The sequence below is a fragment of the Salvelinus fontinalis genome, chromosome 19 (assembly GCF_029448725.1).
Source record: "Salvelinus fontinalis isolate EN_2023a chromosome 19, ASM2944872v1, whole genome shotgun sequence".
Lineage (NCBI taxonomy): Eukaryota > Metazoa > Chordata > Actinopteri > Salmoniformes > Salmonidae > Salvelinus > Salvelinus fontinalis.
The window spans coordinates 43758408-43777931 of record NC_074683.1 but is presented as its reverse complement, the minus strand read 5'-3'; the positions used below and the strand labels follow the sequence as shown (position 1 = coordinate 43777931).

The window sequence follows — 19524 nt, the reverse complement described above, 5'->3', positions numbered from 1 at the left end:
GATATAGTCACCAGCTTGCTTCACTTGAAAGGAGAAAAAAGAAGCAAGATAGCCCAGCCCTATGTGCTTTTATGTTTCTCGTTTGGTTGAGCAACAACATTAAAAGCAGGATGTTGTTTTGAAGAATGTGATATTTAGCCTGTCTCCATTTTCCTGCATAATGACACACCTGAAAGGACCACAGCCACAGAGAGGACCCAGGAGTGAGGAAGGGTTGGGCAGAAGATGTTTGGTGTTTCACCATGACATGGCAATTTTAGGATTGTTTCCAGCAACACTGAAGTGAGCTGGCATTTTGGCCTAGGGAAAAGGGTATGTGCGTGTGCATTTCTCTGGAACAGTCTGGCTGTTTGACACTGTAGTCTCTCCACTCAATAAATGTAAGTTGTTATATAAGGCATCAACAACTCAGTGCTGCCTGCCACATGCACAGGCGTGTTTGTCTAACTGACAAACAGAATCCATAGGCTACAGTACCATGTTACTAAACTCTGTCCCAAAGATGTCATGATACAGAGGTTACCCTGTTACAAAAGTAGCCAAGTTACACAAGTTTCCAAATTACAAAACTGTAACAACATTCAAGAAGATACACTACATGACCAAAAGTATATGGACACCTGCTCGTCAAACATCTCATTCCAAAACCATTGGAATTAATATGGAGTTAGTTCCCCCTTTGCTGCTATAACAGCCTCTACTTTTCTGGAAAGGCTTTCTACTAGATGTTGGAACATTGCTGCGGGGACTTGCTTCCATTCAGCCACAAGAGCATTAATGAGGTCGGGCACTGATGTTGGGCGATTAAGCCTGGCTCGCAGTCGGCGTTCCAATTCATCCCAAAGGTGCTCGATGGGGTTGAGGTCAGGGCTCTGTGCAGGCCAGTCAAGTTCTTCCATACTGATCTTGACAAAACCTCACTTTGTGCATGGGGCATTGTCCTGCTGAAACAGGAAAGGGCCTTCCCCAAACTGTTGCCACTAAGTCAGAAGCACAGAATCGTCTAGAATGTAATTTTATTCTGTAGTGTTAAAGTTTCCCTTCACTGGAACTAAGGGGCCCGAACCATGAAAAGCAGCCCCAGACTATTATTCCTCCTCCACCAAACTTTACAGTTGGCACTATGCATTGGGGCAGGTAACGTTCTCCTAGCCTCCGTCAAACCCAGATTAGTCCGAGGGACTGCCAGATGGTGAAGCGTGATTCATCACTCCAGAGAACTCGTTTCCACTGCTCCAGAGTCCAATAGCAGCGAGCTTTATACCACTCCAGCCGACACTTGGCATTGCTCATGGTGATCTTAGGCTTGTGTGCGGCTGCTCGGACATGGAAAACCATTTTATGAAGCTCCTGACGAACAGTTCTTGTGCTGACGTTAGCTGTCCTCTTGTGTGGCTTACCACTTCGCGGCTGAGCCGTTGTTGCTCCTAGATGTTTCGTCTTCACAATAACAGCACTTACAGTTGACTGGGGTAGCTCTAGCAGCCCAGAAGTTTGACGAACTAACTTGTTGGAAAGGTAGCATCCTATGACGGTGCCACGTTGAAAGTCACTGAGCTCTTTAGTAAGGCCATTCTACTGCCAATGTTTGTCCTTGGAGATTGCATGGCAGAGCGCTCAATTTTATACACCTGTCAGCAACAGGTGTGGCTGTAATAGCCGAATACACTAATTTGAAGTGGTGTCCACATACCTTTTTATATATAGTGTACTTTGGAGCAAATATACCTATGTTTACAGAGCATGTGACAAATACAATTTAATTTGATTTGTTTTTGTTGCCTTGTTTCCTTGGCTATTTGGGAATGATTTTCTGTGTATATTAATTAACTGGGTCTCCATCCCATACCCGCCTCTCAGGACTGAAGCCCCCAGCATTCTACCCAACATCCTCGGGAAGATCGGAGACACACCTCTGGTCCGCATGAACAAGATCCCCAAAGCCTTTGGCCTTAAGTGTGAACTCTGTGAGTATTTACACATACACACACACAGTCAACCTTGAAGGCATGACACACAGTCAACACACACAGCATGGCACCCACTAAACATATTGACACTAGCTAAAAGACAACCAGATAAAGGCAATGTCTGTATTTGCACTTCCTTGTTTGTGTCAACATGATGGAAATACAGTAACTTATCTGGCTGTGTCATTTTTAACTCACATTCCCCCCCCCCCCCCCCCCCCCCCCCAAAAAAAAACTGTTGAGTGTGTTTGATTGACACATTGTGGGCGATCAGCTCTCTTCCCCAGAGCAGTTATATGTTTTAAAGCATAAATCCAGTAGTAGAGGACATGACAAAGAGGGAGGGATCGAGAGAGAGGAAGGAGCGAGGGTTAGGAGAAATGGAGAGAGGGAGAAGGAGATGGAGAAAGAAATGGGTACATGGCAATGAAGAGAGGGATAAAATAGAAGTGAGGGAGAATGAAATAATTGACCAAAGAAGAGTGCAAGAGCGAGGTAGAGGAGGCTCTCTAGACTCCTCCTGTAGTACAGTTTAGCTGTGAACGGTTACCCTTTGTTACACTGTCATTACTTCAAAGTAAACGTAAGGGTATCACATAGCCTCCTTTCCTGACATTACAGTCCACTAGGCTTCACTGTATGATGGTAGGGGTCTTGTCTGAAGTAGGTTAGTCCACTCTGGGTGGAGGGGGGTATGGTCACCTGAAAGACCCTCTGCTCTGTGGGAATAGGTGACCTTCTGAGGGCCACTGTAGCAAGGTGGGGTGGGAGGGGCGGCAGGAGAGGGGCAAGGTCTTGTATCAGGTGCCACTAGGCAGGATTGTGACAGTCACAAGGTTTGGGAAGTCTTGGGAAGTCAGGAGGTTCTTGTTAAAGACCAGTTATTCTGCACGGCGACTAGCTAGCTCAGACAGACCCTTGTTTTTTCTCTGATTGATTGGTACAGTTGACCAATGACCGGTAAAGTACAATAATACTAGAGTTAATAATAGTGCCGTTTGGTACCACCCTCCATGTCGGGGGGGTTTGAGTTCACTGCATGTGAACCATGTCACGGTCCTCCGTCTAAATCTTTCCCCTCTTGCCAGTGAGTGTTTTTTTTTATGGGCCTGATTGTTTAGAGTCAATCTCTGGTTGATTCACATGGCTTAGTAGGACAAAGAGGCCTGTTTCCATGGTACTTCCATGGATTTTCACGTGATTCAGATTTACTTTTTGGCTGTCCATAGTGGATTTGGGGCAGTTTGGAATCTGTGCCAATCGGCTGTTCTACGTGTGAAAGGGAGAGTGGATGTGGTATGTGTGCGGACCTTTGGACGACCCCCCCCCCCCCCCCCATTTTCCAAATCGGCTCATGGGGGCTCAGTCTCTTCCCATGATCCCCCCCTGCCTGGGGCAACTTCTACTGTAATCCCTTGTGTTGTTAAGGGGCTTTATAGTTAACTTGTACATAGGGGGATTTTAGTTTGAGTCTTTTCTGTGGTATTAAAATATGTTTTCTAAATTGGTTTGTTTTGCCCATATGTTGTTACGCTTAAGTAAAGGATAACATGAGCCAGCGGAGTACATATTCAACATTTCCTCACACGTTACCACCCTGTCTCTTTTACTTTCTTTCTTTCTTTCTTTCTGTGTGTGTGTGTGTGTGTAGTGGCCAAGTGTGAGTTCTTTAACGCAGGGGGCAGTGTGAAGGACCGTATCAGTCTAAGGATGGTGGAGGATGCAGAGAGAAATGGGATCCTCAAACCAGGAGACACCATCATCGAGCCCACCTCTGGCAACACAGGTACGCATGAGAGAGACAGACAGACAAGGCCCTCTCTGTGGAATTGGCTATGTGACTCACAGCAGAAAGATTACACCCCAGTCAAAGGATTTATGTTTGTGTTTTTTTGTTTGTGAGTATGCCTGTCCAAATGTGTGTACACGTGTGTGTGCGTTTAAAATGAGTTTTGCCTGGTGTGGTCACTGAGACCTCCCAGCCTACCTTTGACATTAGGATCCACTGTAGCCCTGTGTTGTGCAGTATTGTCTGTACTGCTGACATGACCAGCTATTCACACCTGTATTTACACCTGTCCTCTCTCTCTCTCTCTCTCTCTCTCTCTTTGTGCTGCAGGTATTGGTCTAGCCCTGGCCTCTGCAGTTAAAGGCTATCGCTGCATCATCGTCATGCCTGAGAAGATGAGCATGGAGAAGGTGAGGCTGCTGTGTGTTTGTGCACTCGTGTACGTTTGTGTCTGTGTGTCCATGCATAGGCATTTGTTATGTAACTAACTGTAATCTGGTCTTGTGTTCCTCAGGTGGATGTGCTTAGAGCCTTGGGGGCGGAGATCGTGCGTACCCCAACCGCGGCCCGCTTTGATTCGCCGGAATCCCACGTGGGCGTGGCCTGGCGTCTGAAGAATGAGATTCCCAACTCTCATATCCTGGACCAGTACCGTAACCCTAGCAACCCCCTGGCCCACTACGACACCACTGCCGAGGAGATCCTGGAGCAGTGCGATGGTATGTGTGTGTGTGATAGAGAAATTGAGTGGAGAATACCCTTTTCCTACTACTGTACTAATAGACAAATCTTTCTGCGTCGCTCTGCTCTTGCAGGTAAGGTGGACATGTTGGTGGCAGGAGCTGGCACAGGTGGCACCATCACTGGTATCGCCCGCAAGCTGAAGGAGAGATGCCCCAACATCAAGGTAGTGCACTGAGTCAAAAACACAGTGCACTACTGACTTGCATGTTATTGCCCTGCCCTGTGTACTTTGTCTTCGAGAGACAATTGCAAATTAATTTAGCTGAACGTTTTTAGCAACAACGTCAATTTAAGACCCACAGGGTATTTCAACCACACCTGTTGCTGACAGGTGTATAACATTGAGCACACAGCCATGCAATCTCCATAGACAAACATTGTCAGTAGAATGGCCTTACTGAAGAGCTCAGTGACTTTCAACGTGGCACCGTCATAGGACGCCACCTTTCCAACAAGTTAGTTCGTCAAATTTCTGGCCTGCTAGAGCTGCCCCGGTCAACTGTAAGTGTTGTTATTGCGAAGACAAAACGTCTAGGAGCAACAACGGCTCAGCCGTGAAGTGGTAAGCCACACAAGCTCACAGAACAGGACCGCCAACGTCAGCACAAGAACTGTTCGTCAGGAGCTTCATGAAATGGTTTTCCATGTCCGAGCAGCCACACACAAGCCTAAGATCACCATGAGCAATGCCAAGCGTCGGCTGGAGTGGTATAAAGCTTGCCGCCATTGGACTCTGGGGCAGTGGAAACGCGTTCTTTGGAGCGATGAATCACGCTTCACCATCTGGCAGTCCGACAGACGAATCTGGGTTTGGCGGATGCCAGGAGAACGCTACCTGCCCTAATGCATAGTGCCAACTGTAAAGTTTGGTGGAGGATAAATAATGGTCTGAGGCTGTTTTTCATGGTTCGGACTAGGCCCCTAACACTACAGCATACAATGACATTCTAGATGATTCTGTGCTTCCAACTTTGTGGCAACAGTTTGCGGACGCCCTTTCCTGTTTCAGCATGATAATGCCCCCGCGCACAAAGAGAGGTCCATACAGAAATGTTATGTCGAGATCGGTGTGGAAGAACTTGACTGGCCTGAACAGAGCCCTGACCTCCACCCCATCAAACACCTTTGGGATGAATTGGAACTCCGACTGTGAGCCAGGTTTAATCGCCCAACATCAGTGCTGACCTCACTAACACTCCTCTGGCTGAATGGAAGCAAGTCCCTGCAACAATGTCCCGACATCTAGTGGAAAGCCTTCCCAGAAGAGTGGAGGCTGTTATAGCACCAAAGGGGGGACCAACTCCATATTAATGAGCATGATTTTGGAATGAGATGTTCGACAAGCAGGTGTCCACATATTTTTGGTCATGTAGTGTAACGTATTGAGCTAAGCCATGAAGTTGGATCCTAAAATAATATTAAGCCTGCCACTGATAAATAAAGCCATAAAATGTATCTCAAATTGATAAAGTAAAGATCAAACAGTTGCCTCACTTGCCTTTGCTTTATCTTTGTGTGTGATGTATTTATTACCGTGTTATTTTTGCCTATTGATGTAATGGTTAGTTAACATTGTTGTTCTGTGTTGTGTAGATTGTGGGTGTGGACCCTGAGGGTTCTATACTGGCTGAGCCAGAGAAGCTGAACAAAACCGATAAGACCCAGTACGAGGTGGAGGGCATCGGATACGACTTCATCCCTACTGTACTAGACAGATCTGTGAGTGTGTGACAGTGACCTCCTGAGATGAGCTGTGTGTGAGACTGGTAGTGCTGGGTTTTCTATTCTGTATACAGTAAGATCTACAATAATATACAGTATGACAGCTCAAACTCAAGTGTGTTCAAATTGTGGAAGGTAAATGATTCATTATCTATACATAATGTATGTTGTATCTGTGTGCTATGGTAGAATGCATATGAATGTTTCTCTCTTTTGCAGGTAATTGACAGGTGGTATAAGTCCAATGACGATGAGTCTTTTGCCATGTCACGCATGCTGATCAGGGAGGAGGGGCTTCTCTGCGGTAGGTTGACGTCACACACAATGACTGGTGCGCCCAAAAAGCATAATTCTGTAATAGTGTGTATCTCTGTGTAGTACTGTATGGTCTAGCTCTCTCTCTCTCTCTCTCTCTCTCTCTCGGTCTCTCTCGCTCTCTCGGTCTCTCTCTCGGTCTCTCTCTCTCTCTCGATCTCTCTCCCTCTCTCTCTCGGTCTCTCTCTCTGTGTGTCTCTCTCTCTGTGTGTCTCTCTCTCTGTGTGTCTCTCTCTGTGTGTGTCTCTCTCTCTCTCTCTCTCTCTCTCTCTCTCTCTCTCTCTCTCTCTCTCTCTGTCTCTCTGTCTCTCTGTCTCTCTGTCTCTCTGTCTCTCTGTCTCTCTGTCTCTCTGTCTCTCTGTCTCTCTGTCTCTCTGTCTCTCTGTCTCTCTCTGTCTCTCTGTCTCTCTGTCTCTCTCTGTCTCTCTGTCTCTCTCTGTCTCTCTCTGTCTCTCTCTGTGTCTCTCTGTCTCTCTCTGTGTCTCTCTCTCTCTCTCTCTGTGTCTCTCTCTCTCTCTCTCTGTGTCTCTCTCTCTCTCTGTGTCTCTCTCTCTGTCTCTCTCTCTCTGTGTCTCTCTCTCTGTCTCTCTCTCTCTGTGTCTCTGTCTCTCTCTGTGTCTCTCTCTCTGTCTCTCTCTCTGTGTCTCTGTCTCTCTCTCTCTGTGTCTCTGTCTCTCTCTCTCTCTGTGTCTCTCTCTCTCTCTCTCTGTGTCTCTCTCTCTGTGTCTCTCTCTCTCTCTCTCTCTGTGTCTCTCTCTCTGTGTCTCTCTCTCAATTCAATTTCAATTCAAGGGGCTTTATTGGCATGGGAAACGTGTTAACATTGCCAAAGCAAGTGAGGTAGATAATATACAAAAGTCAAATAAACAATAAAAATGAACTGTAAACATTACACATACAGAAGTTTCAAAACAATAAAGACATTACAAATGTCATATTATATATATGCAGTGTTGTAACAATGTACAAATGGTTAAAGCACACAAGTTAAAATAAATAAACATAAATATGGGTTGTATTTACAATGGTGTTTGTTCTTCACTGGTTGCCCTTTTCTGGTGGCAACAGGTCACAAATCTTGCTGCTGTGATGGCACACTGTGGAATTTCACCCAGTAGATATGGGAGTTTATCAAAATTGGATTTGTTTTCGAATTCTTTGTGGATCTGTGTAATCTGAGGGAAATATGTCTCTCTAATATGGTCATACATTGGGCAGGAGGTTAGGAAGTGCAGCTCAGTTTCCACCTCATTTTGTGGGCAGTGAGCACATAGCCTGTCTTCTCTTGAGAGACATGTCTGCCTACGGCGGCCTTTCTCAATAGCAAGGCTATGCTCACTGAGTCTGTACATAGTCAAAGCTTTCCTTAAGTTTGGGTCAGTCACAGTGGTTAGGTATTCTGCCACTGTATACTCTCTGTTTAGGGCCAAATAGCATTCTAGTTTGCTCTGTTTTTTTGTTAATTCTTTCCAATGTGTCAAGTAATTATCTTTTTGTTTTCTCATGATTTGGTTGGGTCTAATTGTGCTGTTGTCCTGGGGCTCTGTGGGGTGTGTTTGTGTTTGTGAACAGAGCCCTAGGACCAGCTTGCTTAGGGGACTCTTCTCCAGGTTCATCTCTCTGTAGGTGATGGCTTTGTTATGGAAGGTTTGGGAATCGCTTCCTTTTAGGTGGTTGTAGAATTTAACGGCTCTTTTCTGGATTTTGATAATTAGTGGGTATCGGCCTAATTCTGCTCTGCATGCATTATTTGGTGTTCTACGTTGTACACGGAGGATATTTTTGCAGAATTCTGCATGCAGAGTCTCAATTTGGTGTTTGTCCCATTTTGTGAAATCTTGGTTGGTGAGCGGACCCCAGACCTCACAACCATAAAGGGCAATGGGCTCTATGACTGATTCAAGTATTTTTAGCCAGATCCTAATTGGTATGTTGAAATTTATGTTCCTTTTGATGGCATAGAATGCCCTTCTTGCCTTGTCTCTCAGATCGTTCACAGCTCTGTGGAAGCTACCTGTGGTGCTGATGTTTAGGCCGAGGTATGTATAGTTTTTTGTGTGCTCTAGGGCAACGGTGTCTAGATGGAATTTGTGGTCCTGGCGACTGGACCTTTTTTGGAACACCATTATTTTGGTCTTAGTGAGATTTACTGTCAGGGCCCAGGTCTGACAGAATCTGTGCAGAAGATCTAGGTGCTGCTGTAGGCCCTCCTTGGTTGGTGACAGAAGCACCAGATCATCAGCAAACAGTAGACATTTGACTTCGGATTCTAGTAGGGTGAGACCGGGTGCTGCAGACTGTTCTAGTGCCCGCGCCAATTCGTTGATATATATGTTGAAGAGGGTGGGGCTTAAGCTGCATCCCTGTCTCACCCCACGACCCTGTGTGAAGAAATGTGTGTGTTTTTTGCCAATTTTAACCGCACACTTGTTGTTTGTGTACATGGATTTTATGATGTCGTATGTTTTACCCCCAACACCACTTTCCATCAATTTGTATAGCAGACCCTCATGCCAAATTGAGTCAAAGGCTTTTTTGAAATCAACAAAGCATGAGAAGACTTTGCCTTTGTTTTGGTTTGTTTGGTTGTCAATTAGGGTGTGTAGGGTGAATACATGGTCTGTTGTACGGTAATTTGGTAAAAAGCCAATTTGACATTTGCTCAGTACATTGTTTTCATTGAGGAAATGTACGAGTCTGCTGTTAATGATAATGCAGAGTATTTTCCCAAGGTTACTGTTGACGCATATTCCACGGTAGTTATTGGGGTCAAACTTGTCTCCACTTTTGTGGATTGGGGTGATCAGTCCTTGGTTCCAAATATTGGGGAAGATGCCAGAGCTTAGGACGATGTTAAAGAGTTTTAATGTAGCTAATTGGAATTTGTTGTCTGTATATTTGATCATTTCATTAAGGATACCATCAACACCACAGGCCTTTTTGGGTTGGAGGGGTTTTATTTTGTCCTGTAACTCATTCAAGGTAATTGGAGAATCCAGTGGGTTCTGGTAGTCTTTAATAGTTGATTCTAGGATTTGTATTTGATCATGTACATGTTTTTGCTCTTTATTCTTTGTTATAGAGCCAAAAAGATTGGAGAAGTGGTTTACCCATACATCTCCATTTTGGATAGATAATTCTTCGTGTTGTTGTTTGTTTAGTGTTTTCCAATTTTCCCAGAATTGGTTAGAGTCTATGGATTCTTCAATTACATTGAGCTGATTTCTGACGTGCTGTTCCTTTTTTTTCCGTAGTGTATTTCTGTATTGTTTTAGTGATTCACCATAGTGAAGGCGTAGACTCAGGTTTTCCGGGTCTCTATGTTTTTGGTTGGACAGGTTTCTCAATTTATTTCTTAGATTTTTGCATTCTTTATCAAACCATTTGTCATTGTTGTTCATTTTCTTCGGTTTTCTATTTGAGATTTTTAGATTTGATAGGGAAGCTGAGAGGTCAAATATACTGTTAAGATTTTCTACTGCCAAGTTTACACCTTCACTATTGCAGTGGAACGTTTTACCCAGGAAGTTGTCTAAAAGGGATTGAATTTGCTGTTGCCTAATTGTTTTTTGGTAGGTTTCCAAACTGCATTCCTTCCATCTATAGCATTTCTTAATGTTACTCAGTTCCTTTGGCTTTGATGCCTCATGATTGAGTATTGCTCTGTTCAAGTAGACTGTGATTTTGCTGTGGTCTGATAGGGGTGTCAGTGGGCTGACTGTGAACGCTCTGAGAGACTCTGGGTTGAGGTCAGTGATAAAGTAGTCTACAGTGCTACTGCCAAGAGATGAGCTATAGGTGTACCTACCATAAGAGTCCCCTCGAAGCCTACCATTGACTATGTACATACCCAGCGTGCGACAGAGCTGCAGGAGTTGTGACCCGTTTTTGTTGGTTATGTTGTCATAGTTGTGCCTAGGTGGGCATATGGGGGAGGGAATGCTGTCACCTCCAGGTAGGTGTTTGTCCCCCTGTGTGCTGAGGGTGTCAGGTTCCTGTCCAGTTCTGGCATTTAGGTCGCCACAGACTAATACATGTCCCTGGGCCTGGAAATGATTGATTTCCCCCTCCAGGATGGAGAAGCTGTCTTCATTAAAATATGGGGATTCTAGTGGGGGGATATAGGTAGCACACAGGAGGACATTTTTCTCTGTTAAGATAATTTCCTTTTGAATTTCTAGCCAAATGTAAAATGTTCCTGTTTTGATTAATTTAATGGAGTGAGTTAGGTCTGCTCTATACCAAATTAGCATTCCCCCAGAGTCCCTTCCCTGTTTCACACCTGGTCGTTTGGTGGATGGGACTACCAGCTCTCTGTAACCTAGAGGGCAACCAGTGGGTCCGTCTCCTCTGTACCAGGTTTCTTGCAGGATGACAATGTCTGCATTACCGATTTCTTTGGTGAAGTCCGGGTTCCTGCTCTTTAGGCCAAAGGCAGATGACCTCAGACCTTGGATATTCCAGGATGATATAGTGAAGGCTTTTTGTTCCATAAAGTGTCCAATGTTGTTGGTTGGGGTTTGGCCTCAGGCCAGTAAGTGTGAGCAGAGCCTGCTGAGCATCTGGTACATGCCGTTGGCTTGGGCGAGTGTAAGAGTGGGGGTTGGGCCTGTTTGCCCGCTCACTACCTGGGCGTATGTGTGACTTCCATGTTGATGCCCTCTTTGCGGGGGTGGGGTGCATGGGGTGGGCAGGAGTGGCATGGGTCTGATCTGAGGGGGCCTAAATTGGGTGTGGGCATGGTTGATGTGGGGGGGGTGTGTAGGTCCAGGGGGGGGTCCTGGAGGTCTTGGAGGGTGTCTCGCTGGTCTGGGTGGGGTGTCTATTGATCTGTTGCTCCTGTGTGAAGTGTTGGTGCTTCGTTTGAGAGCGATGTCCTTTAGAGTCCGGGCAAAGGTGGGCACTGCTGCCTTGTAGAGGTGGACCTGGTCATAGAGGCTGTTCAAGTCCAGGGTGGAGTGGTGTGCCAGAAAAACATTTGGTTTTGAGGCACAGTCACGGGAAATGCTTGCGTTTACCCGCTGTATTGTAGCAGGGTGGAAGTCTTTTCGTGGTAGCAGGGTGGAGATAACCACTTGTGCGTTGGGGAAAGTAGAAGAAGCTTTTTCAATCACTCCCTTCAGTGCTGTGGCCACCCTTTCCTGCTGTGCTCTCAGGTCGTTTGTGCCTGTGTGTATTATTATGTGGCTAGGTGAGCCTAGTTTGTCCTCAGACAGAAGGTCTAGGGCGCGCTGGGTGTTTGGACACCAGAGTTTAGACACACTGTGTTTGGGAAAAAGTATTTTTTCTTCTATATATTTCCCATTTGAGTCCATAAGAAGGACAATCTGTGTCTTGTGTTTGTCCTCAGTGGGTGTGGGGGGGTTGTCAGGAGGGCTATCAGGGTGGCTGACAGGGGGGGTGCTCAGAGGGGGTGAGAGCTGCTGGGCTTGGGGTTTTTCTTTTGTCTGTTCTGTTGTGATGTCGTTTCTATGGTCAGGGTCTGGTGTGGACTGTTCTGCTGTGGTGTCGAGACTTTTGTAGGGTGCTGAGGTGGGCTGTTCTGCTGGCTTCTCTGTGGGGATGGCCACCTCCCTAGTGGGTTGTTCTCTGTCACATGCCATCCCCCTCAACCTCTCCTCCAGCAGTCTGATCCTCTCCTCCATCCCCCTCTCCCTCTCCTCCTGCAGTCTGATCCTCTCCTCCATCCCCCTCTCCCTCTCCTCCTGTAGTCTGATCCTCTCCTCTAGTGCTCTGTTCTTCTCCTGCTCCTGCTCTTTCTCCTGTTGATGTTGTCTCACCACTGTCCATAGTGCAGATATGTCTCTCTCCACCTCCAGCTCTCCAGGTCTGTTTAAGGGGGTGTTGTTGTGCTGGACTGTTGTCTGGGTCTGTGCTGACTGGAGTGTGATCACCAGCTGTTCCAGCTCCACCTGCCTTACCTCCAGCTGGGTGAATTTATCCTTCATTTCAATGAGGGAGAAGTACTCTGTACTGGGAGGTTGACTGTCTGCTGAGGGTTGCTCGTCTGTGGGGTTATATGGTGAAGAGGTTTGGTCTGACCCACTTGGGGTGGGGGTATCTTTATCAAGGGAGAGCTTCTCCTGCTGGGCTAATTCTTTGATTAGGTGAAAGTCCAGCTGAAACTGTTTGTGGTTGCCCTGTACAATTACTGTTCCAGACTTATAGAGATTTATATTAGCTGACTCCTCGTCCTCGTTGTCAAGAATCCTGAGTTTCCACCCCTCGTTAACCCCCCCTCTCTTAACAGAGGGGTAGTGTGCTAATATAGCACTGTGCCATGCCAGGGGATGGTTTGTGTGGAAGATAAGGTTGCTGATGTTCCCATTTTTGTAATAGTCAGCAAAAAGTGTCTCTTGATTTTCCATAAGGAGCTTCATTTTGTGATCTTTTCTTGTCTTATCATTTTTTACATGCACAGGGTACTGTATTTTAATTACTTCTGAACAGCGGGAGGCAGCTTCCAAGGCCTCTCCATTTGTTTGGGGTAGACTATTCGACTCTCCTGCCATTGTTGGGCTAATGGGCTTTGACACCTCTCACTTGACACTTAAGTGCTAGTTGAAGCTGTATCAAGCTTGGCAGAGTTATGTTACTATTCAGTCCTTATAAAGTAGTGTCATGTATTTTTCTTCTTGGCTTTTGGAAATCAAATATAGTTTCAGACTAGACATTACTCACTCAGTTCCAGGTTGGGTGGTGTTCTCAGGTTTCTGTTGTTTTCCAGAGAATTTGCTGTATAGAATAATTAATCCTTGGTAGATGTGAACCATTCAGGTGATTCCGTAAATCCTTCCAAAATCAGGTTGTAGGTTTTGAGTTTTGATTTGAAGTGAGGGTTATGTTGTAGAGGGTAGCATCCTGTATGTGTTCTTGACAAAAAATCCAAGTTTATCTAACTCTAAATGTATCTTTTTTAAAGAAAATGCAGGAAAGTGCAGGAGCTCATCTGACCCTGACCTCTCTCTATCTCTCTCCTATCTCCTATCTCTCTCCCTCTCTCTCTCTCTCTGTGTCTCTGTCTCTCTCTCTCTCTCTCCCTGTGTCTCTCTCTCCCCGTGTCTCTCTCTCTCGGTATCTCTCTCTCTCTCTCTCTGTGTGTCTCTCTCTCTGTCTGTCTCTCTCTCTGTCTGTCTCTCTCTTTGTCTGTCTCTCTCTGTCTGTAAGTGTAGGAGGTAGTTCAGGCACGGCCATGGCTGCAGCAGTTAGAATGGCCACAGAGCTGAAGGAGGGCCAGCGCTGTGTCGTCATCCTGCCTGACTCCATCCGCAACTACATGTAAGCAACTGGAGAGAGAGAGGAGGGAGGTTGAGGGGAAAAGGATGATGTGGGGGAGTTAAGTTTGGGATGAAGGAGAATTGCTAAGGTTTTTTTTATGGGGTACCAGTGATTTAGCTTCAGTAGGACCAATTCTAACCCAGTTCTAACCCCTACCCCCCAGGTCTAAGTTCCTGAGTGACAACTGGATGTGTGATAAGGGCTTCCTAACCCCAGAAGACCAGATGGTGTCCAAACCCTGGTGGTGGAACCTGAGTCTGCAGGGTCTGGACCTATTTTCCCCCCTCACTGTGCTGCCTTCAGTCAACATCAAGAAGACCATCAAGATCCTCAAGGAGAAGGCCTTCGACCAGGCACCCGTTGTTGACGAGTCCGGGTACGATTTCACCTGGTTACCCTAGTTACCTTGTTGTCATAGAGGCCATGGGCCAAATGTTAACAAAATATTAGTATTGTTATTGACAAAACATTGATTATTATTGAAAAAAACATTGCCTGTATTCAGTTGTCATAATAATAATGACCATATCCTCTCTATCTTTGTCTGTGTAGCGTGATCCTAGGGATGGTTACCCTGGGCAATATGTTGTCTTCAGTACTGGCTGGGAAGGTCAAGGCCTCTGACCCTGTCGCCAAGGTGCTTTACAAACAATTCAAACAGGTCAGTCACCTCACCTATATGCCCTCATACGTCCACTTAACCGTAACTTCCTAAACAAATAGCTTTCAAACAAAAAGGTCATCATTGAGTAGGGTTTCCTAATTCTCATTTGTCGTCCTCAGGTGCGACTGACCGATAACTTGGGAAAGCTGTCCCGTATCCTGGAGACAGATCACTTTGCCCTGGTGGTGCATGAGCAGATCCAATGTAAGTTTACTCCTCCTCCTCTCTTATCGACCTTCATCTTCCCATCTTTCTGTCTTCCTGTTTCTCACTTCCTTTTATCACACTCCTACTCTTCTTGTATTGCTTCATCCTATTTTTTCTCTCGCTCCTTTAAAAAAAATCTTCTCACCAATGCCATCTTTTTCTTCCCACCTTTTATAGCCCCCACTTTGCTCCTTCTGTCCTTTTTCTACCACCGCTAGTTACCTCTGTCAGACATTAGAGACGAAGAGTCTCTACTAAAAACCTGAGGTGCGTTCAGTTCACCTGAACATTTGCTACGTTACGGAACGGTTTGTACTGAACGACAAATTTCCCTAAAACGCTCTTTTACGTTCTTGAACAGACGTTGAGGAACGTTTGTGCCCGTTTGGTGGGTGTGGTAAGGTGAGGCTTGAAGCAATGAGTGACGTATTTAAAGGGCAGTGGCCAGCGTTCCCCAACCCACAACTCTCCCCGTTTTTCAATTGGTTGTTAAGTACAGCACCGTGTCTGTTCAATTGAACGTTCCAGAACGTAAAAACGCACTGAATGCAGCCCTGCTCTCTTCTGTTGAAGGTGACCAGCCCCTCTCCCAGCCAGAGGCAACATGGCGGTTGTTTTCCCTCGCTGGTGTTTTTCCCATGTTTCTCTATGAATCTGATTAGCTTGCTCTAAGGCCCTGTTGCATCAGCTTTGTTTCCTGGCAGTGTTGTGGTCTACTAGGTAAACAAGGTGTGTGGTGGATGTCAAAGTCCACCGGTGGTGTTTTGGTGACTGTGCCTGGGAGTGCCTGGCCACCAGTAGAATGGTGCAATACTCAGACTGTTGTGTAAAGACAGACAAGGGGACTTTGCTTAATAGGTCATACTATTTTTGTCAACCCACCACCACACCTTCATCAGAAGACAAAGAACTTTCAACATTTATTTAGTTTATACTCATTGGTATACCGCAAATTCTCCAGTGTTAAATCAGCAGTATTCAATATATCACTGGGCCAGTGTCTATATGGGTCCACACTTTGAGTGTTGAATTAACACTGTGCTTAGTGCTGATGCTGTTCCACTTTTTCAGTGTTCGGGAATTAACACTTTCAGCAATAACACCATATAAAGTATTTTTAACACTAGGAAGTGTATATAGTTTGCACCAATGGTGTTATGCAATAACCCATCATATTGTATTTTTTACCATTACACCAAGAGGCCTGTGTCTCTAAATATTTACATGTCATTATTGCGACATGCTCTTATGTAAGCATTTACAGTACAAAGCCTTCAGAACTGGCAGCAGACATGCTCAAACTTGAATCAACATAACCATAGACCACTACCACTCGTGGGTGGCCAAAAATTATTAATTGAAAGCCACGGCCCCAATAAGCTACACACCCAACATAATTTCCCAGTGTGCTTTGCCTTTTCGAGTGAATTGTAGAGTTACCACCCATGGCTGTATTTGTTAATGACATGACATGGTTGTTGAATTCATTTATTTTCAGTCCTGTGGACTTCACCAAGTGAGCTCCTACTGTAGGATAATGTTATCATTAAAATGAAACTGTTTATGACAATATGTTACATATATCATAAGGCCTTACTTTGATGGCCATGTTTGATTTAGTCACATTATGCTGGCTTGCAAAATTATATGTAATTCGTATTGGAATCCAGCCAGAGTTCAGATATCTAACAGTTAGAATTTGTATTCACCTGCAACCTTGTATTTATAATGACTGTCAGGATTGGGAACATTGATAAAGTAAACTACCTAAACCATTTAAGTAACGGGTGCAATAAATCTAACTGATTGGATTAGTTTAGAAAAATGTATTTTATTTATCTTTGTGTAGCATAAGATTAATCAATCATTCAGTCAATGTACTGTACATAGCAAAAACACAGATTTAAAAAACAATCTTTAAAAACATCTAGCTGCAGTAGAGCATGCTGGGAAATGTTGGCTATGGTTTTGATGGAAATGTTTTACTCTCAACAGAGTAAAACTGACACACTCAACACTGGTTATTTATTTAACTCCTGAATCAACACTAGAAATGTTACCCTGAAAACTCTAGTTGGGACCTAACCCTAATACGGAACCCAAACCGGCTGCGCGCGTGCGCCATCGTGCGCACATTTATTTTGTCCCCCCACACAAAACGCGATCACGACACGCAGGTTAAAATATCAAAACAAACTCTGAACCAATGACATTAATTTGGGGACAGGTCAAAAAGCATTAAACATGTACGGTAATTTAGCTAGTTAGCTTGCACTTGCTAGCTAATGTTAATTTGTCCTATTTAGCTAGCTTGCTGCTGCTAGCTAATTTGTCCTTGGATATAAACATTGAGTTGTTATTTTACCTGAAATGCACAAGGACCTCTACTCCGACAATTAATCCACACACAAAACGGCCAACCGAATCGTTTCTAGTCATCTCTCCTCCTTCCAGGCTTTTTCATCATTTAACTTATATGGTGATCGCATCTGAACTTTTATTGTATTACCACGACTACCGGCAAAACAGTTCGTCTTTCAATCTCCCACGTGGGTATAACCAATGAGGAGATAGCACGTGGGTACCTGCTTCTATAAACCAATGAGGAGATGGGAGAGGCAGGACTTGCAGCGCGATCTGCGTCAGAAATAGGAATGAGTTCTATTTTAGCCCTTGGCGTCGCAGATGCTCGTTGGCGCGCGCGAGCAGTGTGGGTGCAATAATTGAATAACATGGATTTCTACATTTATTTTGCGGCGCTCGCGCACGCGACGTGTCCGGTCTGGTCAGCATGTAACCCTGTCTCTCGGAAACAGGAAGCTAGTTACATAACTTCTTGTAAACCAATTGGTTTGATTTGGCGTAATTGCCAACTATTGCATCCTTGGATAAAGAGTTTGGGAAGTTAGTTTCCAACTTCCTTTGTGGAAAACATTCCCATCTACCAAATCTTGAACTTGGAGAAGTAATTTAACATAATTGATGTGGTTCTACTGCTCTTAATTCACCTTTCGTCACAAACCTTCGTCACAGTCTGTTATCTCAATAGTAGTAATAACCATCTCTCTTCCCTCTCTCTTTCTCTCTCTGTTAAGACATGGAGGATGGCTCGCCCTGTCTTAGACAGATGGTATTCGGGGTGGTGACGGCCATTGACATGCTTAATTACATCACCACGCGCGAGAGGCAGGGAAGCACACGCGAGCGCACGCTGTCAGAGTGCTCGATGACATCAGAGTGCTCGCTGACCGACTAGCTGTGACCACTTCCTGTTTCCTGTGGAGAGGAGGAAGTGACCGCCCGCCTGACACCCTCTAAGTAACGACAATGAAGAAGTAGATGAAGATGATGTAGACATTTAGAAGTTGTGGGGGTTGTGGTTGAGTCTTAAAACAAGTATATATTAATTTCCTCTCTTTTTGACTACATTGATTTTGTTATTTGTCTGTGATAATAATTATTCACTGTAGCTTATACTGCGATTGTAGCAGTTTAGCTGGTTTCAGATACATCGTTTTCCTCTAACTTTAAGGTATGGGAATTGCATGTAACAAACAGTGTGCAACTAGAGACGTTTTGCCTCTTCATTATTGAAAGTCTTTTACTTTTTTTATCTACTTAAAAATAATAGTGTTCCTCTGACTTTTCATTTTATTGCAGAGGATACTAAAACATTACAATATCCTCAGCTAGACTAACAACTCAGTAAATTTGAATCTTTCAGTTAAATAGTCATCATATAGCTACCATTTGTATTGCATTGAGATTAGTATGTAACTGATATGCGAATGTGAGCTTCATCTTAAGACTTAAAAGCACATTATAGATTCTTGTTTGCTTCTTTGATACCAATGAAGTTACATTGCCATCTAGTGGCAGCTAAAGACAGGGCATGGGCCAAAAATGACTATTTGGGTTGCTCAGTGTGAAATGGTTACCAAGAAGAAGCGTTACATTAACAACATTCAAAGAGATAGGATGTTGGTGAAGAGTACCTGTCTTTCTGTTTAAAGGTTTTGGCAAAGTAACCAAGGTCGCAGAGTAGGTCAGGTTAAGGATAGGAGAGTTTGGCACACAACCAAACTGCAACCCAAACAGTATGACTTGTGTTGGGTATTTTTTTTCATGTATTGAAACAAGATGTATTGAATAAGTCTGTATTGAATAGTTTGTTGGCTGAGAGTATTTAAAGCAGAGAGGCCCCTCACAGTGCAGCTCTTTTATACAGGCCTGTCTGTCTGGGGCAGAGTTGGGTTGGGTTGTTTGAACTTTGCATTTTTCTGTACTTGTTGACTTCATGTACAATCATTCATGTGTAATGTTATGTGTGACCATGGACCCAGAGCTGTTATGATCTATTTACTTTTGCAGGGATGTATTTGTATGTATATTTGTCTTTAGTGTTCTTAAGACGGATGCTGCAGTATTTGTGTGAGGTGATGCAGTTATGGGGGTGATATTTGAACTACATTTCTGTCTCTTTCCGCTCTGGATTCAGTTGTTCATTTCATATTTCTCTAGATTTTTTTTTATTCAGGTTCATTTGTGATGTAACTATATTATTACTAGCTTCCAATAAAGACTTGTTCTTTTTCTCTTTAACATTTTTATTTTATTTAACCTTCATTTAACTAGGCAAGTCGGTTAAGAACAAATTCTTGTTTACAATGACGACCTACCAAAAGGCCTCCTGCGGGGACGAAGGCCTCCTGCGGGGACGAGGGCCTGGGGGAAAAAAATAAAAAATACATTAGAAATATAAATATAGGACAAAACACACATCACAACAAGAGACAACACTACATAAAGAGAGACCTAAGACAACAATATAGCAA

The 19524-nt window shown here is 44.5% G+C and overlaps 1 protein-coding gene across 3 annotated transcripts in view; it reads left to right on the top strand.

Annotated features, from left to right (window-relative positions):
• LOC129816789 (cystathionine beta-synthase-like) overlaps nt 1-19291 on the top strand; it is a 44885-nt gene extending 25594 nt beyond the window's left edge. For all 3 annotated transcript variants that reach the window (XM_055871678.1, XM_055871677.1, XM_055871679.1), the window contains 12 exons: nt 1861-1967; nt 3622-3756; nt 4090-4169; nt 4274-4478; nt 4575-4666; nt 6097-6222; nt 6445-6529; nt 13713-13818; nt 13982-14194; nt 14371-14479; nt 14602-14686; nt 17785-19291. In XM_055871678.1, the coding sequence (XP_055727653.1) occupies nt 1861-1967; nt 3622-3756; nt 4090-4169; nt 4274-4478; nt 4575-4666; nt 6097-6222; nt 6445-6529; nt 13713-13818; nt 13982-14194; nt 14371-14479; nt 14602-14686; nt 17785-17945 (1504 nt within the window). In that variant the 3' untranslated portion in view covers nt 17946-19291. The remainder of the gene's footprint in view (nt 1-1860; nt 1968-3621; nt 3757-4089; nt 4170-4273; nt 4479-4574; nt 4667-6096; nt 6223-6444; nt 6530-13712; nt 13819-13981; nt 14195-14370; nt 14480-14601; nt 14687-17784) is intronic.
• The last annotated feature ends 233 nt before the right edge of the window (nt 19292-19524 follow it).